Source organism: Platichthys flesus, chromosome 5, assembly GCF_949316205.1.
Source record: "Platichthys flesus chromosome 5, fPlaFle2.1, whole genome shotgun sequence".
Lineage (NCBI taxonomy): Eukaryota > Metazoa > Chordata > Actinopteri > Pleuronectiformes > Pleuronectidae > Platichthys > Platichthys flesus.
The window spans coordinates 3,561,657-3,583,444 of record NC_084949.1 but is presented as its reverse complement, the minus strand read 5'-3'; the positions used below and the strand labels follow the sequence as shown (position 1 = coordinate 3,583,444).

Genomic DNA, 21,788 nt, shown 5'->3' with positions numbered 1-21,788 from the left:
TTCATTTTCACCAGCATATTTAGTGGAACATTTTACAAGGTAAAAATAATACAAAATCCTCAACCTTGACTTATTTCAAAAAAGCTGCCTTTAGTTTTCTTGTTTCTTATCATCTGAAGTCGTCACAGATACAGATTATCATTTCTTATCTGCAATGAGCTAATATTGGCTGATATGCCCGCTTTCTCAATTATTTGTTTGGCTCAGAAAACAAGAGAAAACAGCAGTTTAAAAGATGTAGGTGTTAACCAGGCAGGTTGAACAAACAGAAGCTATTGGTTGCATTATGGTAAATATAGATAGCACCTAGCATTTTGAAGTGTAGATTAAAGACTACCATCTAATGGTCCATTTTGACCATATCTTTTCAAACCTGACTCTAACATGACCTCAACCATATGGAATACTGAATTGCTTGATTCCCCTTAATCTCTTCTCTCAAAATAGTTTTCACATTATTTTGTCTCATTCAATACGTAAAGTGACTTCATGCCGCGCTCACTTACCCAGAATCCTCAGCTGAGTCACAGCCCCATGCAGACCGAAGAACATCCAAAGCGGGCGGGAGTTGTCCACACACACTTGCATGCCGACATTGGTGCCATTGTGGCTGAGGATGACCTCCCCCTCCTGGTTGACCAAGAAGCCCAGAATGTCACTGCTTTGAAGAGGGGTGGGCACCCGACACACCGCCCAGAACTCCTTCCGGTCCACCAGAGCCTCTGGATTGTAGGGCAGGTCGCTGGGACGCAGCACTGCCGGGTCACAGGATGTCACGCCATAGGACAAGGAGCCTGAGCGCGCTGGGCTCGATTTGGTGACTTTGATGAAGACAGTCTCTCCGGTGCGCAGGGGTCGGTTGGTGAAGACTAGCGTGCGCTCGTCGCGGGCATGCTCAGATCTCGCCACTGTCTGCTCATCCAGCGTCTTAATGTGGGCGCCGCGCAGCTGATGAAAGTGGAGGTCGCTCTCTAGGGCGGGTGGCAGGAGAGAGGACTGCTGGGAGTTGAGGGAGTTCTGGGGGATGGGGCAGGTGGAGGAGGAGGAGGCTGAGGCCAGGTGGAGGGTGTGACGGTGGGCGTGATTGTGAGCGTTGCCTCCATCCTCCTGCTGCAGGTTGAGGTCACACAGGCTGACAGACAAGCGTGAGTCGTCTGTTTCACGCCGTAGGGAGGAGGAGCGCACAGTGGTGAAGGAGCGTGGGCGCAGGGACTCAGGAGGAACGATCTCACTGCCTGGAAAAGGAGAGTGAGCAGTTGTTAATGCTCTGTTTTGCTTTGTTTAACATTTTGCGCAAGAAGAAGTTTAAAGTCAGCTGACTCCTTCTTGTGAGCATACAGTGCTACGAGGAGCTGAATCTGCAAATAGTCTCACAACAAGACTGAATAAAAAAAAACTGTAATACATAGGCAATGTAAACATAGATTGGAGTGACACAAAGACTGGTTCAGGATTGAGAAATTACTCAGTTGGTTGTATTTCTGCACAGAGTTGAATCTAGGAGGAATGCATGGACGAGTATTGGATGTGTATTTGCAATGAAAGGTGCAGTATCACTCTACATGTCTCTGAAGAGTTGTGGTCACATGGCCACAAATACACACACACTAACAAGTCCACCACTGATAAGCTGCCTTCATGTTGCTCAAAGTCTCCACCTACGCTTCGACATGGCTGCTCAAAATAACACCTCTAAATGGCCCTCCCCCCCTTCACCTCCTTGTCTGGTGTTAGGGGTAAAATTAGCCTGGTGCCCTGATGGAGAGAGAGAGAGAGAGAGAGAGAGAGAGAGAGAGACTCATGTCACTCTGTGGTCTGGAGCTGTGTGACGTATGTAGGTCTTAGACACAGAGGAAACAAGAGACAGATCACAAAATAGGTCTAGGATACTAAGAGACCTTCCTCTGTCAAATTAGAAGGTGGAGGAGTGAGTTGCGGGTCCTGGGGGGTTGGAGGTGGAGGATGAAAGACAGTGACCAGCCTGTCTCTGGAGAGCTGTCTCTCCAGTCCAAGTCAACTATGGGCCCCTCTATCGGACCACGAGAGACTGACTCCTGATAAACCTCTTAGCTTCAATTACCAGGGCTGTGGGACAGGCCTCTTACTGCAAACTGCAAAGTGCAGCAGTGAAAACAGAGCAGCAAAGCCTGTTAGAATGGCAGAAGCCAAGGGAAGATTCATGACAGATATCGTATTGTCTGAAGTACAGTTGGTTTGAAATAAGTACTTTTCTTTGTGTTGCTAATTAATAACAGCAGGTGGTCTGCTGAAAGAAAAGCAGTGGTATATGGTGAGACCAGTGTCTGTTTTAGCCTTAATTTAATTAATGCAGAAATCAGGTTATATGCTCAGAAAACACTAGTACTCAAATGTAATGTAAAGGATTGTGTACTTTATCTGTACACTTTCTAAGAAGATTACAGACAGATAAGACACAAGATTTGTTTTTCAGAGTTAATACAATGTTTGTTGAAAAGCAGTCATACAAGAACATCTTAAAAGTGAATATGAGGAATCATCTTAATAAAGAATAAATGATAAAGGGCTACAAATCCAACCAAACAACCCAGGCCAAGTTTCTATAGAGCTGTGAAATCAAAGAAGTTACTTTGGTTGTGGGTTTCAGAAAATAAAGTCTTGAATGGTCACAAACTAAATAAACAAGTAGCAAAATATCTGTCTTTTAAGCTACAGGTTTCTGTACATAACAACTCCAGGCGAGTTATCAACCTCAACTCCCAGAGGTGCATCTCACTCCGAGAAACCTGATCCCTCAGTTTAAAGAGGAATTTAACAACAGGCTGACAAGCTATGGGTAAAGGTTAGGGCTGCCTGCTCACCTCTGATTGGTGTAAACAGACATAACCACAAGTGATGTCATGTGGTTCTGAAGATCACGTGTAAAACACCACTAACAATTATACCACTAGAGGCCAGCAAAAACAAGATTTCGAGTGGGTGTGAAGTTATCATTGTCAACAACACTTGTGCTTTGGTTAAACCTGATAATACAATCTGCCAGTTAATTTACTTCACTTTCAGATTCTGTTTCACACACAACGCAAGAAGAGTGAGGTAGCTAGAACTTTAAAGGTGCATCTCACCCAACCTCTAATCACTGAATCTGAACTTCTGCTTCATGTAGAAGCTAAAGACTACACTGTATACAAATCATTTCATTTTTGATTGCTAGGTCACTTTTGGATGAAATCAGTCATTACAGCCACAAAAAAAAAGAATCTGATTAATGATTATGACCCACTTTCTTATAGCAACAGCAACCAACGATCATGGGTATTGTAGTATTTAAGCCACCTGTCAAGATGAATTTCCACGATAAAATAGTAGTGGTATTGATAAATAATTATTATCATGAAATGTATTAAAAAAACTGTCAACCCTATGACAATTTCCCAAAAAATGCAATAGACGTATCTGGTTCTATACCAAAAAGCATTAAGCTGTGATGTCCAGTTCAAAAAATCTGATAAACTAACACTGTCACTGGACAAGTCCTTCCAGTATCCAGATCTTCACTAAAACCACCTCTATGAAGTTACATTAATGTAAACCTTCATCATCTACAGAGACAGTGGCTGACATCGAGTACCCTGCTGCAGATGTGTTGAGGTGAACTGGAGACGACAGCAATCTGCGAAGTGTTGGATCCCCTGAGAGCGATGTGTCTGATTTTCTGCATCATCACTGAAATGCTGTTTGAAGAGCTTGTGTATCTGTTAAGCTGAGATAGCATTCCTGCTCCCTCAAAGCCCTGTCAACTGTCAATTATTGTTAGCTGCCGTCCCGGAACATGACGCTTTGTGATTAATGTTTAATAGAACTATAAGGCCCTGTAATTGTACTAATTGATTTTTCAGAGCTGCAGTAAATGGGGAGGACGGTGCCTTTGGTGCACGAGTCAGCTCCCTGAGACTACTAATCAACCATTAAACACCTCTCTGCTCGCAAGTGTGCAGCAGTTAACTGCAAGTCCCTGAGGCTAGCTGAAGATGACTAGCATGCCAGCTTGGATTTCATCTACTTGTTCCTCTGCTATCACTTCCACGTGGTGGACTCTCAACCTGCATGAAAACATGCGCCAGAATTTAAGATTAAGATTTAGATACATTTATTTGTCACAAACACATGCACAGACATGCACAGGCACACTCATGCAGGTAGGGAAATTTAACCTCTGCTTTTAACCCATCTGGGGCAGGACACAGAGCAGTGAGCAACCATGTACGGCGCCTGGGGAGCAGATGTTGGGGGAGTAAGGTGCCTTGCTCAGGGGCACTTGACAGGGTAGGGAGAATCCTCTTGGATTATTTGGACAGATCAATCCAGGTTCGTCTTTTTGTTGTTTCTCCGTGGAGTCGAACCAGAGACTTTTCTGCCCATAGTCCAAGTTTCTGCCGCTAGTCCACCGCCTCTCCCTCTACCTCTTAGTGACAGGAAGTGGAAATAAACAGATCCTGACAATGTATTGCTTCTTGGTCGGAATTGAACAGCTTGTGTCGTCTATTTCCTGATTTTATGGTATTTCCAATACACACAGAGCCATTTGCAGAAGGGAGGCCTTTAAAGAAGAAGCCTTAGGGGCCAAATCCCATTTCAACCCTTGACCCTACCCCTAGACCTTGTTTTTGAGGGGTTACCTTGCCCTTCAAGAAGCCATTACAGCATCAGTAGTCGCAGAGGAAACCCGACACGTCATCAGTAGTCGTCGATGTAAACAGACAAGAGAGTTTTGTGACGGATGTGAAATAAAGTTGTTGAGATCATTAATAAACCAATGACATTGTTTGCATTTACCATGCAAAAAAAGATCATAAGCATGCTAACGCTAGCACAGTCATATTTTTTTTTTAAGGTTGTTGTGAAAAAATGATATTAAACTATCACGATCATTATCATAATTTTTTTTATCCTTATTAATGGGGCAAATAAATAGATCGGGAGAATCTCTGTTTGAGGGGCATAGAGCCATACCCCTTAGCCCTACCCTTTTGTCCCAACGGGTATTGGGAAAGCCAAGGGGTGAAATGGGATTGGGCTTTAATATGGCAGTTACTTCAAATTTTGCTCTCACATGGTGAGGGTAGGCCGCTCATTTGGCCATGCAGTGAGGAGCAGGCACGCTAACTGCTCAACCACACACCGACGGTGATGCCAAGCTGTCAGCGTATGTTCTGAATTACTGGGGGATTTGAATAACATCGCCCAACGAAATTGTGCATTTGTTTGTGCGCCTTTCAGAGCAGGCCATTTCACTGCTGCCCGTCACGTCATCCAAAATTGCATTACGTGCAGATGTCGCAAGACTTCAGGGACATGCAGGGCGACCGGAGCTGCGGAGGGGATGACGATATGTCCCGGGGGGAATTACAAAGGATGGAAAGAGAACAGAGAGGAGAGGTAAAGCCGGGGGAAGACAGGCATGGCAGCATGTGACAATGCTGGATTTATGTTGAAAGCAGTCGGCGGAGGCTTCCAACGAGCTGTAAATCATCTTGCTCGCTTTCTCTCTCTCTGTCACACCAACTATAACTCAAACGCAGGATGTGTGAACACAAATGCTATACACGCTAAATTGATTCCTCTAAGAAATATAGTCTTTTATGAACTATTTTTCAAAAAGCTTCTCCGAGGGTTTATGTTCCTTTTCATATCCTCTCTATCTCCTTCTGCCTCTCTCACTTTTCAAAGAGAAGTCATTTCATAGTAGCTTTGTCTGCCATGTATTCTTATTTTTTGCCCCTTTATTCTTCAAAGGCCGGTGAGACGGAGGCTCTGCTCTACTGTAAATCCTATAAATAAGTGCTGTTAGCTTGGAGGACAGAAAAAGGAATGAAAGGACTGTTGGACATCTACCGTGCATTTCAAAAAGCTCCTGTGTGTGTGTGTGTGTTTGTTCACTCAGTGTAAATGTGTATCCGTGTCTGTTTGTGACCTCACCAGCTGCAGCCTGCTAATCGTGGTGCATCTGCGTTTTTAGCTGATACAGTCCCTTTGTCCTATTGGCCCTTTTCTAATCCACACTTCACACATGCTCTTTCCCATTGGACGAGGCCAAAATTTTGGCTCACTCTGTGTGTGTCTGTGTGTGTGTGTGCGTGTGTGTGTGTGTCTGACTGTAACCGGGCCATGGAAGATGCAGCTGCTGGCAGTGTGAGCCAAAAGGGGTTGAGAAGGGAGTTCATCACCTGAGTCATTCATTTGACTGGATTTCAAACCGCAGCACCTGTTGGACCGAACCATTAATGAATTCATGCATGGGGAGTGTGAAAGTTACTGGTCAGCTGTTTGATTGGACTTTGGAAAAACCGAAACCCATTTGGAATTAGCATTTATCTTTCTCAGGTCCTCCTTTGACCATTTTTATTCAAATAATGAAGCACCTGTCGAGCTAATTCAGAATAAGTATGTGGACAAGCATGATGGGGGATGGGAGGGAAAGTGGCAGCGTGTCTATTTTGGCCAAAGGTAGGCTTTGGCTCGCGATGTAAATGTTTTTGATTAGGGAATAGCCACAAAGCAGGTTAGCTAATGCTGTGCATGGGGAGGTGGATGGAGGGAGAGGCTGGCTTAGTGGCTTTGCTAGCATGAGCAGATGGAACGTGCCAGGGGTTTGAGCCAGTGTTGGAGAGAGGGGGGGTGGGGGGGTGGAGGTGGAGGATTTGCTCTCTCTCACGCACACACTCTATCTCACAGGGCTTATCTTTATCCATACTCTCTGGAGGGTTTCATCTGATGTCAGCAAAGGTGAAGAAAGCTGGAGCTCTTGTGAGATTTGAAAAGAGATGGGAGGAGAAAGGAAAAGATGACGAGAAAAGAGGAGAGCAAAATTGGAGACAAGAGGACATGAGGAGGGGATGTACAGTAGATGTGAAGGGAACGGGTCAGCTGGGATCAGCTATAAAGGTAGAAGAGAGAGATGGATAAAGCAGTGAGTCAGGGAGATAACACAGGGTTTTTAAAGGGCGAGAGACTCACCGTACAGCTCAGTGAGTGACCCAGGGATTAGGAGACGAAGACTGACTGGTCAAGTGAGGGAGAGGCCGAGATATACAACAACTGAGAGAGGGAGATGGTGTGAGAGATGAAGTCAGAGGGCCTTTGTACTAGATGTTTGGGATGCTCTTTATTCCCTGGCACTGGCCCAATCCCCAGTCTCTGGTTGAGCTGGGCAGCTTTGAACCCCGGCTTTTGGAAAGAGCAGCGAGCTCCCAGGGCGACACATGGTCATAACAAAGAGCCAGGCAGAATACCCCGTAAGTCACAAAAGCCCTGTCCCTTAGGTCATCGGCAGAAATCAGCATGTGCCTCCCCTTCTCTGCCAATCAGCGTGCCAGTACCACAGCATTCATCCCTTCGGGGATGAATAAAGTAATCTATCTATCTATCTATCTATCTATCTATCTATCTATCTATCTAACCTCCATCATAAGGTCCTTAATATAAAGCCCCCTGATTTATTCCAGTGCTCAAGCATGCAGGAAGGCTGTTAATAGGCTAATTATTTAATACTTGAAGAGGACAGACGCCCTCACATGCACATCAACACCTTTGCTGTCATTCATGAATACAGACACCTGGTTGTGTTACCACTATGCTCAGATCAGACAAAAAGCCAAAGACGAGGGCCGTCAATAAGAAGTATTTTCATCATTGATTAATTTGCTAAATATTTTTCCCATTTATCAATAATGAAAAGTAGCCAAAGTAGAATTTTTGTCGATCAAATAGTTTATATATGTAATTTATAGCAAATAAAAACAGCAAATTGTCAGATTTTAAGCGGAATGCTTATGAATGAACTATAATGAACAGTATCATATCAAAATAGTTGTCAATAATCAAATTTTTTCAACGATATCACTGTTGATCCAGATTTAGGACTTGATTAATTTAAAGAAATAAAAGTCATGGGTAAAACTGTTACCCATGACTTTTGTTATTACCTGTTATTACTTTTGTTATTACAGTTATTAACTGTTATTACCCTTTAAATCACAGCACATAACAAACATGGTTATCTATTTTATAATATTATTTCGAACCCTGCTCACTGATGGCCATCCACTTGCTTGAACTGAGTCATAGAGTTACCGTCATTACCCCTGTGAGTTGATTTCCTGTGGTGCTGCTTCAGAGCTGCTGGACCTTTCAAGGGATCTTCTCCAAACACTGTGCTTTGAACTACAGTTTGGGTGAAATCACTTCCTTTGAGCAAGGAAACACACACAGAGTTGGGCAAAAACAGGGAAGCTCATCACACATCGGAACATGTTACCTCTAGTTTACCCCTGTTAAACATTATCTGTTCAATTTCACACTGCTGTAAAGTTCAAAATGGAATTATTGAACTCATATCTCTTGTCTGCCACTGAAGACAAAATAAGTACTGTGGAGGATCCAGCCAAGTTACGGTAATTTAAACCTGATTCCAAAAGTCAAATCACACAAATTGGGTTTGTTCCTCTTAGCCTCTTGAGCTCTCTGACCGACAAAATCAATACATTATAGAAAGGAAATTCAAGCCAAGAAACACAAAATTGCTGCATTTACTGCGCTTGACTTTACAACACCAAACCCGCTACATTTCCCAGACAAGTACTAAAAAGTTAGATTTGCACCGTCTTCTCTGCCTTTTGTGTTTTTGTCGGAGGGTCTTTGTGGAGCTTCAGGATTTGTAAGTGCTGCCATTAACTGGGAGGCTGAGTCCTGCCAAGTCAAACACGAATGCCAGACAATAATCTAATTATCATTTCTCCCAGAAGAACAGGAACCCTCATCTGTCTTTCTCTCTCTCTCTCTCTTTGTAGTGGACAACACAACCCATGTATCAGTTTTGTCATTCCAGATGACTTCACAATAGTAGAGCTCCAGGAGAAGAGTCAGAGCAATATGCGGAGAGAGCGCAAGTAAGGGAAGCGACCAAAAGTGAAAAAAGATCAAGTATTACAGAGGTTTATAGTTATTTACTTTTAGTCCTCTGTATCACACCCAAGAGTTTTAGCAACAAGCTCATTAAAAGTGTTTGTTTCTCTAAACACTTTTATAATTAATTCTGAATTTTAAATTGACTCAAATTAAATGTGTAATACGTTTAATTAGCCTCAACTAGCCATCGGCAAAGGAAAACATTTTCAACTGACGTGGGAGAAGCAACTCAAGTGATACCACCGATGAAGGCTGGGCTAACTTCTCTTTATGCTCTTTCATCAGCAAGGGAAAAAAGGCTTTATCGCTATTTACTTCACCCAAAAAGCCAGAGAAAGAAAAACCTCTGAGAACACACAGGCATTGAAACTTCCACCTCCACCCATCAGCTGGAATATTTCAACACATGTGAGGCTTTAACCATAAGAGAAGGCCTCCTTGACATTAGCCTCAGCAACACGGACTTGCTGTGAAAGATCCTGAGCCGGACGACCCTGCCTTTTGAGATGACGCGCTGTCAATGAAAAGGTAGCCTTTTCCAAAATGGCTGAAAGATATAAACAAAGAGCCACAATTGCCACATCTTCATGTATCAAACTGCTGCGCGATTGTCAACTGTGTAGGAGTGTTTATCACAAGCTGTGATCCCATATAATTGTCAAGCTAATCCATAGCAACTTTTCAAATTTTGCCAAAAAAAGATAAAAAGCATGTTAATGCATGGCTGTAAAAAACAAATACCCAATTTACCCATGCATGTGTAATGTTTTTTTTTAACTACTTATGTTTCTGCAGAAGAAGCAACAGCTAAACAGTCATGTGAGGTTAATGTTCACCACGCCAACACTAGGTGTAGTTTTCCCCCATTTACCACATTAACTCTAATTATAAATTATAAATTAAAATGTTATTGGGGGGATGGAAACATTTGGGTTTCCTTCCTCCAAATCCACATGTGTCGTCTTCACATTAACGCACATCTCTGGTGAGTCGTGCTGCAAAATAAAGTGTGCAGTGGCATAAAAGAGAGGTTGAGATAGTGGTTTGATGTATGCAGAATATCTATGGCAGATAGAAAAGATTTTAGGACACGGCTGCAATATATTGTCTGGTTGCATTGACCAAAGTGGCTGTTTTCTGGATTTCCATTCATTACGACAGCTTCTCTCCTAGTCACCTAAAGTGACAGCTAATTTTGTTACTTTCTGATGGGACAATGAGACCTAGTTCTGTAGTCAACAGCTCCCTTGTAATTCAATCCATCACCTGAAGACAATCATTCATAACACCGCAGATGTCAGAGGCTCTTTGGTGTTTCCACTGCAGATGCATTTTCCTGATGGACTACAGAGATTAAACTCTCTTCCAGGACACTGTGTAGCTGATTTGCTGCTTTGAGGTGACAGCTAAATTGGCCGACTCTTTCTCTGAGTCAGCCTGGTTGAGGTGTTAGCAGCCTTGAGGCGCTGCAATCAGACTTTATTCTTTTGTCCTTCAGGGAATTCCCAGAGAGGGCCTGTCTTGATTAAAGCTCCACTGTGCCTGACTCATACTCATCTGAGTCCTGCAGGCTTCACAGCAGCTGGAGTTACTGTTACAAAGCCTCTGACGTAAAGTCCTGCTGTGTGTACACAGTGACATCTAGATCTAACCATAGGACACTTAACATACAGTATGTATATATAGAACCACCTTTTGTGATTTTTTTAATTGAAAGCATAAGGGAACAGCTCCAGTCTGCCCAGAATATTATCCTGCTAACCTCTTCCCCCAATGTTGTATTGCCCAGTTCAAGGCCAAGAGCATCACCTGCTACCTCAGGCACCTATGAGGTGTCACTGCATATGACACCTTTTCTCTGTAGCAGAAGCTTTACATTATGCATGGGCTCATCACCTTCAATGCTGTTAAGAAGCTGAGCTTTATTGCAGCTAAGCAGAACGCAGCAGGACCAAATACACCCTATGACAAAATTGCATTTGCGTCTTTATTCTTATGCTACTATCACTTGCATGCTAGACTCCTCGGAATAAGTACATGTGCATGGATTTGTTTGTGGTTTAATGTTCATAGCAGGAGTTGCACTCTATAAATCCCATCACCGAAAATCTGAAATTACTGTCATCATGATTACAGAGGTGTGAAACCATAAATCTGCCCTCCCCCTTTGTTATTGGTATGTACGAGGTATCCCAGCGGTGATAACTGCGGGGCGGATTATCACATGATACGGCTTCTATTTCAATCTTTCTACATCAAAGGCATTCAAAATGTCGCCCAGGGTCATTCTTCGCTCTTCTGCTTTGGCGCTGACCTCAGAACAGCCTCAGGATGGTGAACAGATGATATATCTCAAGACACAAGGGCACATGCAAGAAGTCACTCCGAACATGTGCAAAGACATATAAAAAATAAATTGGCTAGATTTTATGTCAAAGGGTCTTACATGATGAAAAGTTTTTTGATTTGAAATCTTCAATATTCACAGCATTGGCGAATAAAGCTGCATTGATATAAAATAGTTTTCCTTTTACAAATAGCAAAATAACCATGCAAATGGTATTCGAGAATTAGCTCCTGTTAAGTGGTTGTTGGAGACAACAACGGAGCTAAAAGGAGAGTTGAGATTGAAAACATGAATATTTATTAGATGGACACAAATCAATCAACCGACTAAGGAGGTAGAGCAGGTTTTTTCATTTCAGCCGCTGAAGTGTCCTTGGGCACTAAACTGAATCCCCAATTTGCTCTGCTGGCTGTTTGTGATTGATGTGTGATAGAGATAGTGCTGTATAAAAGTGTGTGAATGGGAAAAGGGCAGTAAAGCACTCTGAGTGGTCACTTAGAGAAGAGAAAAGCTAAACACGGACCATTTAGCATTTCAATAACGATATTTTGTTAGTGTAGTGATTATGACTCATTTCTACTGACTATAATAAGCCAATAATCTTTTACCTTAAAGAGCTGTTTGTACATTATAAACCCACTAGAGCACTCCGCTCCCAAAATTCAAGCCTACTTGTCGTCCCTAAATTCTCTAAAAGTAGAGTAGGAGCCAGAGCTTTTAGCCATCAAGCCCCTCGGCTGTGGAATAATCTACCACTTTCAGTTCGGGAGGCAGTCACCATCTGTTCGTTTAAAAGTAGGCTCAAAACCTTCCTTTTTGATAAAGCTTATAGTTAGAGCTAATTAGTGCGCCAGAACGTTAATTGTTCTATTTTATGACACATGACACACGGAGCTTCTCTTTCCAGCTTCTCCTTCCTCTTCTCCATCCCTATCCCCCTTCCCCGGAATCCCTTTGCTTTATCACCCGCAGATCCAGGGCCTCTGTGGCCGCACCATGGATTGCGGTTTGTGGATCGCGCACCGGGGGTCGCGGTGTTGGATCCAGTGTGGCGGATTCATGTGGGCTGATCGTGGTGCTGGTGGCGGACCCTGTGTCACGTTGGCATTGGGCACGGGTGGTGGACCAGGACCGCGGTGGTGGCTTGTGATGGGTCCTCCTGGTGGGCGGCGGTGGACGGTGACTGAGGACTGAAGTGGCGTCTGGTCTGGATGGTGGATCGTGGTCTGGATGGTTGCTGAGCATGGACTGTGCTTGCAGCGGGACTGCTTGGCATGTCATGTTGGGGTTGTCCTTCGGGATGTCTACCCTCATCAATACTGCTAGAGACTTTGATTATTGAGGTAACCTCTCTCTGAGGTTTCTACATATTTTTACCCTGTTAAAAGGGTTTTTTGTAGTTTTTCCTTACTCTTGCTGAGGGTTAAGGACAGAGGATTTCACACCCTGTTCAAGCCCTATGAGATGAATTGTAATTTGTGAATATGGGCTATACAAATAAAATTCGATTGATTGATTGATAATCACATAACATGGGCTTCAGGTATTACAAGTCAGACCATACAATCAAATCATGTCTCCATATTTGAGTTAATCCAGTTAAACCATTCTTTAATCCCTTTTTGAGAATCTACAGTCTATGCATGCGCTGTACTAAGCTCCATATTAATTGTGTATTTGGTGAAGGGCAAAACACGGGATCAAATGAATTTTCTGTGGATTGTAAGATCAGGAGGTGAAAACACGGAGCGGTAGAAGAACAACCTGTGATATCCTGTGACAGGACCTGCCTTCCTTATCATTCATGATAATGCAAAGCACCCACTGAGGTGTTCACACTCCATAAATACACGGACAGTGAGAACAGGGATCTATTAAATGAAATGGGGGACATAAAATGAGCGACATAATGCAACAGCTCGAAGGAGAAGGATATGAAAACAGGTAGAAGGGCTGATTCGAATCGGCAGTGGAAGCTGCTTCTGAAGGCGTAGGCATGATTGTGTTTGTGTGTTTGTGTAAAGCAATATCCCAGCTGAATTGAGACACTAGAGACACTACCAGAGGCCCCTGCTAATTTACACTATGGCGGGGCCACATAAAGACACAAAATGTCTTTGGGCAAAAAACTTAATCCACCATACAATTTTAATTCAATCTTTATGTAGCAAGGATTATAGTATTTCCGAGTAGACACAATGAATAATGTCACTCGCTGCTGAAAAACACTGAAATGGAGAGAATTTCACCAGTTATATCTGTTATTGATCATGGAGGGGGAATTTGGACATCACAGTGCTAAATATTGATGTGTTCGATGGAAAGAATTGGAGATTTTGAGTGTGTGTGTGTGTGTGTGTGTGTGTGTGTGATACTCTATGAATTAAAGTAAAACAAAGATGGAAGATAAAGTATTTACAATGGTAAAAGATTTTGCAGCAGCAGCTAAAACAAAGTTTTAGAAGGATATTAACACATTGAAAGGTTCAGAAGAAATAAATAAGACTTTCTTTTTAACAACTACTATAGTCTAGCTGTTGTGTTTAGTTCAGAATCTAAACCTGGAGAAAAACAAGAGCTTCTCAAGCAAAAGGCCTCAGATGTGAAGCCCAAAGCCCTATCTAAGGATAGGAAAGGTTCATGAAGCGTTACGCACAGAAATGTGATGCACAGAGCTGACAAAATTGGCCATTGAGAGTCACAAAGGGCCATGTCTAGTTTAGATGACGTATTTCTATCTTGACCTTTGACCTTCGGTGGCGTTCCACCCCTCTGAACAGGCCCCTGTTTGTGGGGGCAGATGTCAGTCAGACGGCCCCATCAGAAACAGGAGCCCCTGCTCTGTGGGCAGAACTGCATATGGTCCAAACATAAAAAGACAGCAGAATTTACTTAAGTAGAGCGGAGGATAATCTTGGGTTTTGATCGAAATGGTGCTTAAAGCAGTGTTTCAAAAGGGTCAGGCATTTTTTTGATAAATGCATTACAGCAGTTTCACAAAACCTATGTCTTCTGCTATTTGATACTCTGCTCTTTCCTTTATCGGGCCACTGTTTTACCAGTTAGAAAACAGTAATTCATTAAGACAGAGCATGTTGAATATGGCAACGAGACTTTAAGTTATGAACCATAAATTTCTTTTGCCATCAAGGGAAAGGCAAACACAGCAAGACGAAGAAACCGGATACAGAGATATCATGGAAATAAATGTGTTAAATTAATTAATGAAAATTATGATACAAATAATTATATTTTCATGACAAAAACAAGGCTATAAAAATTATGTTATAATGTTGCTCTGATTACCAACACCTTAGCAAAGCTGGTGTATCTGTCAGTGGTGTTTCTGATGTGCCCTCTTCTTGGAGGAAACATTTATGGACTGAATTCATCCATAATACACTAAGAAATAGAGCTTCAACAAAACAGCTAACAAACATGACATATGATATAATCACGTGGGAATGTGGAGGTGATTTTAATGTAATTGCAAGTCATGTATTTTTAGTGAATTAAATGAAATTGGAGAGAGAGCGGTTTGATCCAATAAAATGCAAAAGAAACAAAAATGTATGATGAAGACGAGACTCACATGCCACTGATTCAAACTTGACTAAAATGTCTTCAGATTTTGTTGTGTAAAACTAACAAATTTCAAACGACCAATACAAATTTTCTGCACTCAAGCTAGTTGCCAAAATTAACACAGAAATATCAACATCCACCAGCCTGGAGATTCTAGTGTCAATCGACACAGTGCACAATTACAATCAAATGGGCTATCTGTGGGGCATCTGACCCCTGGTCTATTTTTACAACAGCACGGGGGATGACAGCACTGAATATGTGTAAACATTCTCTCACATCAAAGCCTTGGCCTCCAATTTCACATCAAATTCTTTGCTGTATGTATGCTAAGCTACCTAGCATACCTTGATAATTGACAACAGTGCGTACCCCCCCACACACACACACACACACAATGCTTTGGTGTAAACATGGGGCCAAATATTGGTCAGATATAGATAGCCTTAGTTTGCTGTACTTCCAGGACTTCATGGCAGGCTTTACTGTAACAGGGTAACCTCCAGAAATGTCCTGTTTATAGTAAACAGAATAGTGTTAACATGAAGGACAAGAAGGAAAATATAACACAATCTTGGATGCTTTGATGAAAAGATGTGCGAAAACACATGAACCTGCGAACGTATTATCAAAGACCAGATATTTAGTGGTTCTCTATGAAACAGTCACAGGGTTATATGTCAATATATATGCAATTTTTCTTTCATAAAAATGTCTCTTCAGGGCTGAATTAACCCACTGGCAACACCCACTAACAAACGTTGAGTAATTAACATGTTTGATCCAAACAAAACCCCATAAGGCTCAAAAATAGAAAGTATGCTTTATAGAGTGTTTAATGCTGGACTGTTTCCTGGTTGGGAGCAGTGAGTCATCACAGGGTTACCAGGCAATCACAGAAGATTCCAGGAAGTATCCTGGAAAGTAACTATGCCCAGCCAAGAAACAATAGTCTATTATATACCCTATTATATACTATTACTCTAAACTTTCCTGTTCCAATTCAGTTCATAATGATGAGTAAATAAAATTACCATTAATGATTTCCCAGGCAGTAAACATGGGGCCTTTAGGACGTCTGTGAGTCCAGTCCTTGGGGCAGTTTGCATTGTTTGTGATTCAGTGGAGCTCGTACACTCTTCTTTAACCATCTTACCTAGCAGCTGCACTCCGCGGGTCAGACCGTAAACATCAACGAGAGCCCAGAGGGGCTCAGCTGTGCGGACTCCGCTGAAGAACAGCATGGGGCTGGATTCATTTATGCGGTAGAAGACTCTGCCCTTCTTGTCCACCCAGAAGGCGATAACGTTGCCCTCGTTTGCAAACTCCTCAGGCAGCGCCTTAGCCCAGAAACCACTCTGGGACACCAGGTCAGGGCAGGCATACTTTGGCAGGTTGTCTGGGTTTATCCTGGATGGATCTTTGAAAGTGAACCCCAGACGCAAAGCCCCACTCCAGCAGCACTGCTTTTTAGTGATCTGTGGAGGGGAGAGCCAAGGTGGGTTTACTGGAATTATTTAAAAAAAAAATTGAGTTCTTTAAAAGTGGTGTTGATTGTCAGTTGACAAACAGGCTGTTGGCATGTACTTCCTTTTTGCCTCTGTGTTTTTACTCTGAGATAGTACAGTGGAATCTATGTCATGGAACCAAACATTACAAAGACTTTTAAATACTGGGGATATGACAAATAAACAACATGGAACTGCAAAATATCCATCAGACAATATTCATCATCAAAATTATTCATACTGGTAGATATAAAACTTTGCAACAGTTGCAACACTTTTTTGGAATAAATTAGGATTTCAGTGTCACTCAGTGATGATGACTTTGTTGATCTCACTTGACAAAAGAAGAGATTTATCATTTTACAAAGTAGCGTAAGAGACAGTTCCTGAAATCATGGAGGGGAAGATAAAATGCATCTGAGGAGGACCATACCAGGACCTGGCATCTGTATGTGGTAAGTTGTTGTCAAGGATAAACTAATAAAATGTACAGTGATTGGTGGAGACCTGCAATTGCGGTGCAAAATTTCGCCTTGTGTGAAGGTACTCATGAGAAAAATTAAACAGTTCTTTAAAAAATACATTGACATGCAAATTTTTCGCATGAAAAAAATGCCCCCAGTGTATAAAGACTTTCACTGTAAACTTAAAATAAAAACAGTCAAATCGTTTTGACAGTTTAGAAGCCCTCTGACTCATCAGGGCTCAAGTGCTCCCCTCTGACAGAATAACATACCTTGAGGCGGACTTGCTCGTAAAGCGCTATGGGCCTGTTGCTGAAGGTTATGGCGTTGCAGAAACTGGCCTGCCTCTTGACAGTCTTCTGGGCAAGGTCCATGACAATCTGGGAACCCTTGGCGTTTGGATGGAAGAGAAGTGGGCTGATGGGAAGGGGCCCACTGACACTGCCACACTGGATAGGCAGGCACCTCTTGGGTTTGTGGTGGCATCTGTGCGACGCGGACGGGAACGGGCCACCAAGTGAGTCTGAGGTAAAGTAAGAAAAAAACAAAAGATGAGTTAGTCTGTGAAACAAAGTGTCCAAATAAAAGCAGGTTAAGTTCAGTTAGAATTTCAAATTTAATGAAAAGCTTTGCATCACAGAATATAATGTCAGCTATTACTCTATAATCTAAGAATTCTGAGTTCTTGTATTTGGGTCTGCGTTCATACTTTCTGAGCAGTGGATTAATAAGCTAATCAGTGATAATCACATGGGGTCACGTAGGGTGAAAATCAAATCTCCAGGCAGGTCAAGACTGCAACAGAAACCAGGCTCTTCAGTTCCCAACGTTCACAGACGAACAACCCGTTGTAACACAATGTCTGTGGTGAGTCTGTCCATGTCTATAGTGAACCTTTTCAAGGGGCATTTTCACCACGAGTCCTCAGCCAAAGCCATATGCTGGTTGGGGAGAGAAGTTTCAACGTATTACATAATGCATAATAACATGATCCATTCTTTGGCTAAACTCGAACTGAGCTCAAGACAGTATTATTGTATACAAACAGCAGACCATCAAATACCAAACAACCAAACAATCCAATCACAAGTTCCTAACAAGAGTAAATATCATACATTACACTGTGTCATGTGTTTCACCCTGAAAACCCAGGGGCTCTATGGCTGCTTGCCAAGACTGAAGACGTGTAGAGGAGGGCTTGACTTAATAGATAATTACACGCTTGGGCAATAAAAGTGACTGAACGGCGTCTGGGCGAGAGTGGCCGAGGGGGGTACAGCCACAACACTCAAGCAGCTAATAGAAATAACACTTTCACTGATATTCCAGAGCTGGTAAACACCACATTAAAATGACTCAATTAGCATTCTGAAGCTAAACTGAGTTGAATATTTAGCTTTGATAGAGAATAACACAAATTTCATGAACTGATACTCCTCCAGTATGTAATACATTATCATTCTCGGATGCCAAATGATTTCCAGAGGTTTCAGTATCTGTGTTCGCACATTCCATCATTCTGTTGTGAAGTGGTTCAATTTTTGTTCATGTTTTCTATACTTGTCTGGTATTTATTTCATTTTTTAAACACCAGTTTGTGATCCACATGTTACACAGATTTCTCACTCCTCACCCTCTCACCTGGTTGTTCTTCATAGAGGCCCAGAATGCAATAACGCTAGTTAGCAGGTACAGCGAGAGGTTGAGGGTTCCATTCCTGACCAAACCTACTAAACATCCCGCAGCTGTGATGCATTATGGACTATTTAAGCTACTGTTAGTGCAGAAATTAGGATGTCCTTTTCTTCTTTGATTGATTTCTCCAGTGTGATTTCCTGGCGAGGAAGAAATCTCATCACCTAAACCCTGAGGGAGTGGTCTATCACCAGAATCTAATGTTAATGTGTCAGTTATTTTATTTTCCTGTGTGATATGCAAGATATATTTCTGCTTTTGAAAACGTTTGCTAGGTACATTAATCTAGAAATTGCATTTGCTGACTCACAGAAATGAATTGCCGTAATTGAAAATCTTAAGTGGAAATTGAAGTTAATAGTATTTGGTTTATGACGCTTTGGGCTCTGTATGATCACAGAGAAGTGTGTGATTTGAGCAAAGCTGAATCGTACACTGGGGCAGCAGCAGATGTCCTGTGGAGTCCTGATAAGACCGTGCTAGTCTTAGAAAACAGGGCGCTTTGTGTCCCTCTTTTCCCTCTTGTCTGTGTTTATCTAGTAATGACCCTTCCAGTTTGTCACCCTGTAAGCGTGTCTACCATTCAATCTGGCCCGACCTAAAAGCACCGTCGAGGTCTTTTGTTTTAGGCAGAGCCGCAGGAGAGCAGTTGTTGAATGTGGCGCACATGGTCTGAGGCAGATTGAGCTGAATGCATTAGCAGGCTCTAAAGAGGCGCAGCTGCTGGAAAGGGAAACAGGCAATGTGTGAATCCATGTTCCTTAGCAACCCCTAGTATTTTAGGGTCTTGATCAGCACTATCCTACGCTATCAGATAGGATAGAACAGATGCCTTTTGTTTACTCAGACACAATAAAATGATATTTATAGTCTCAGATTGGGGCTTTTTGTGAATCCACCTGTGTGTGTTTTTCAAGTCCAATCAAACAATGGGGGACATCAGACTGCACAGCATAACAAATGTCTTACTTTGTTTTTATCTTGCTGTCAAAAAGGGAAGTGAGCATTTTTAGAAAATAAATCTACTTATGGATCCTATGATCCAGTCAATGTGCTGCACTTATAACTGTAGTATTATTTCTTTCAGGTTGAGCACAGAGCTAATTTTAGATTGTTCAGCGCAGACTGTTGTAGGAAATTGTTACCTAAGAGTTGGTCCTCAAACTAGACTTTCTGATTCATATTTTATCTTCACACAGCTATGTAGCAACATGCAAACAAAACCCTATGTTGTGATTAGCCGGACGTCTAACATACTTATGAGAGTATTTGACAGCAAACTGTGAGGTTGCTTTTGTTTCCTTTCTAGCAATTAACCCCCCCCCCCCCCCCCCCCAAAAAAAAAGATAGCATTTTGAAGTTTGAAGTTATTAGACAGACCAAAGCAGCCTCAGGCCTAATGTCTGGTCTTAGTCCCCAAATTACCTCACCAACACAAATCCTGGAGTATGCTCATGTCCTCGGAGCACGAGATGTGACTGCTTGATGGAAATGGCTTGAAACTGGCTACTGTTAACATCCATCTGACAGCTGACTCTTATGAAGCCCTGTTTGCGCAAACAACTTTATGCTTGTGTTATCTTGGGGCAATAGTGGTTTAAGTGCCTCGTAGGAGCCATTTTGCCAAATGTCAAGGAAGTCTTATTATGAACAAACCGTGAAAAGCTTGTATTCCTCTGTCCCATAGATGTCTTTATCTAACTAATAAAACACACACACACACACACACACACACACACACATACATACATACACACACACACACACACACACACACACACACACACACACACACACACACACACACACACACACACACACACACACACACACACACACACACACACACACACACACACACACACACACATTTCCTCACTAAAATACACAGGCCTGTGTGTGTGGCTAACAACCGTCATACCCCACTGAACATCGCTGTGGAGCAGTAAGCTAATCTCTCACCATTTCATTTGGCTGACAACGGTGAGTGAGAGGTGAGCTGTGTGTGCGTTTGTTCTTGTGTGTGCACATGTTTCTGTGCAGTGTGTGTGTGTGTGTGCTCTCTCTGTTGGCTTGTGTTACTCCCCGACCATCAGCTAAGTGGTTTACTGGGCAAACAGGATTTTACAGGCGGGAGAAAAGTTTTCAAATATTTGCACAGTATTTGGTAGGCAAATGACTTCCTGGTTCCGGTAAAACAACCGTTAAAGCTTGAAATATACCATATGGAACTGTTACAGATATGGTGGCTGAAATACCTGAGGAGTTGAAAAAGGTAAAGCATATTGACATGTTTCTGTTTACTTGCTGATCCAAACTTTATTGTTCTAGGCAGCAAACCCCTCCCACATGTCTCCTAGGTATGCTGAAACAAACCTTAACTGGCATTTGTAGGTATTGTTGACCCAGATCTCCACCATGTCTAACCTTTATGTTTAATTTTAGCACCTTGGATACATGAAGAGTCTGTAGCATACAGTCACAACAGCCTGTCAGTGTTTCAGGTGCACAGGTAGCCCACGCATCAACCCACTCCCTGTGCTTGATGCTATCTAAAGCCTGGTTTGTCACGCTGCCTGAGACCTGAGCAAAACTTCAAGCACATGGACAAACACAGCTTGTGGACTTGTGACGGCCTTGCATATTACATGTTAAAAAGCAAGCATGCAGGGTGTGACATAAAAATAACAAATTCTTCCATGTTCCCATTTCAAGTGGGACCTATCACAGTGTGCAGACAAAGCCATTTGTGTGATTTATAGTTAATGTGCTGCTTCACTTTAGATCCATCAACGAAACAATCTCTTGAGAAAACATATTTTGTATTGTTTTCATGTCAGGTGGACTGTTATGCTTCAACACTAATTTGTTCTCTTGGTTAATGCAATTATTTCCAATTATTTTTTCTGGAAAGATAAAAAAACAAACATGCAGCTGGTCTTTTTTTTATAAAGGTTACCATTGCAAAATGTTACCCTTACTCTGCTTAACTTCTCTATTTGATTTTGCTCACAGCGACTCCACTGACAGTGTCATTTACAACGCTGCCAACAAGCCTGGAGGGCAGTGGCAAACAATATCTTAATGATGTTTATATAGCAGCGTGTGGATGATGTATTCAATCCCACTGACTCATGACAAAAAAGCACATGAGTCTGATGAAACACTGACTGAGAAATGAATCACGCAATAATAACGGCGATTAATTACACACACAATCATTCAGGCTTAGATGTTTAAAGC

At 42.3% G+C, this 21,788-nt stretch overlaps 1 protein-coding gene across 2 annotated transcripts in view; it reads right to left on the bottom strand.

Annotated features, from left to right (window-relative positions):
* Positions 1–21,788, bottom strand: part of neurl1aa (neuralized E3 ubiquitin protein ligase 1Aa) — a 73,941-nt gene that overhangs the window by 13,531 nt on the left and 38,622 nt on the right. For both annotated transcript variants that reach the window (XM_062388883.1, XM_062388884.1), the window contains exons 2-4: positions 17,123–17,373; positions 16,035–16,356; positions 507–1,235 (exon numbers count right to left, since the gene is read on the bottom strand). In XM_062388883.1, coding sequence (XP_062244867.1) covers positions 507–1,235; positions 16,035–16,356; positions 17,123–17,373 — 1,302 coding nt within the window. The remainder of the gene's footprint in view (positions 1–506; positions 1,236–16,034; positions 16,357–17,122; positions 17,374–21,788) is intronic.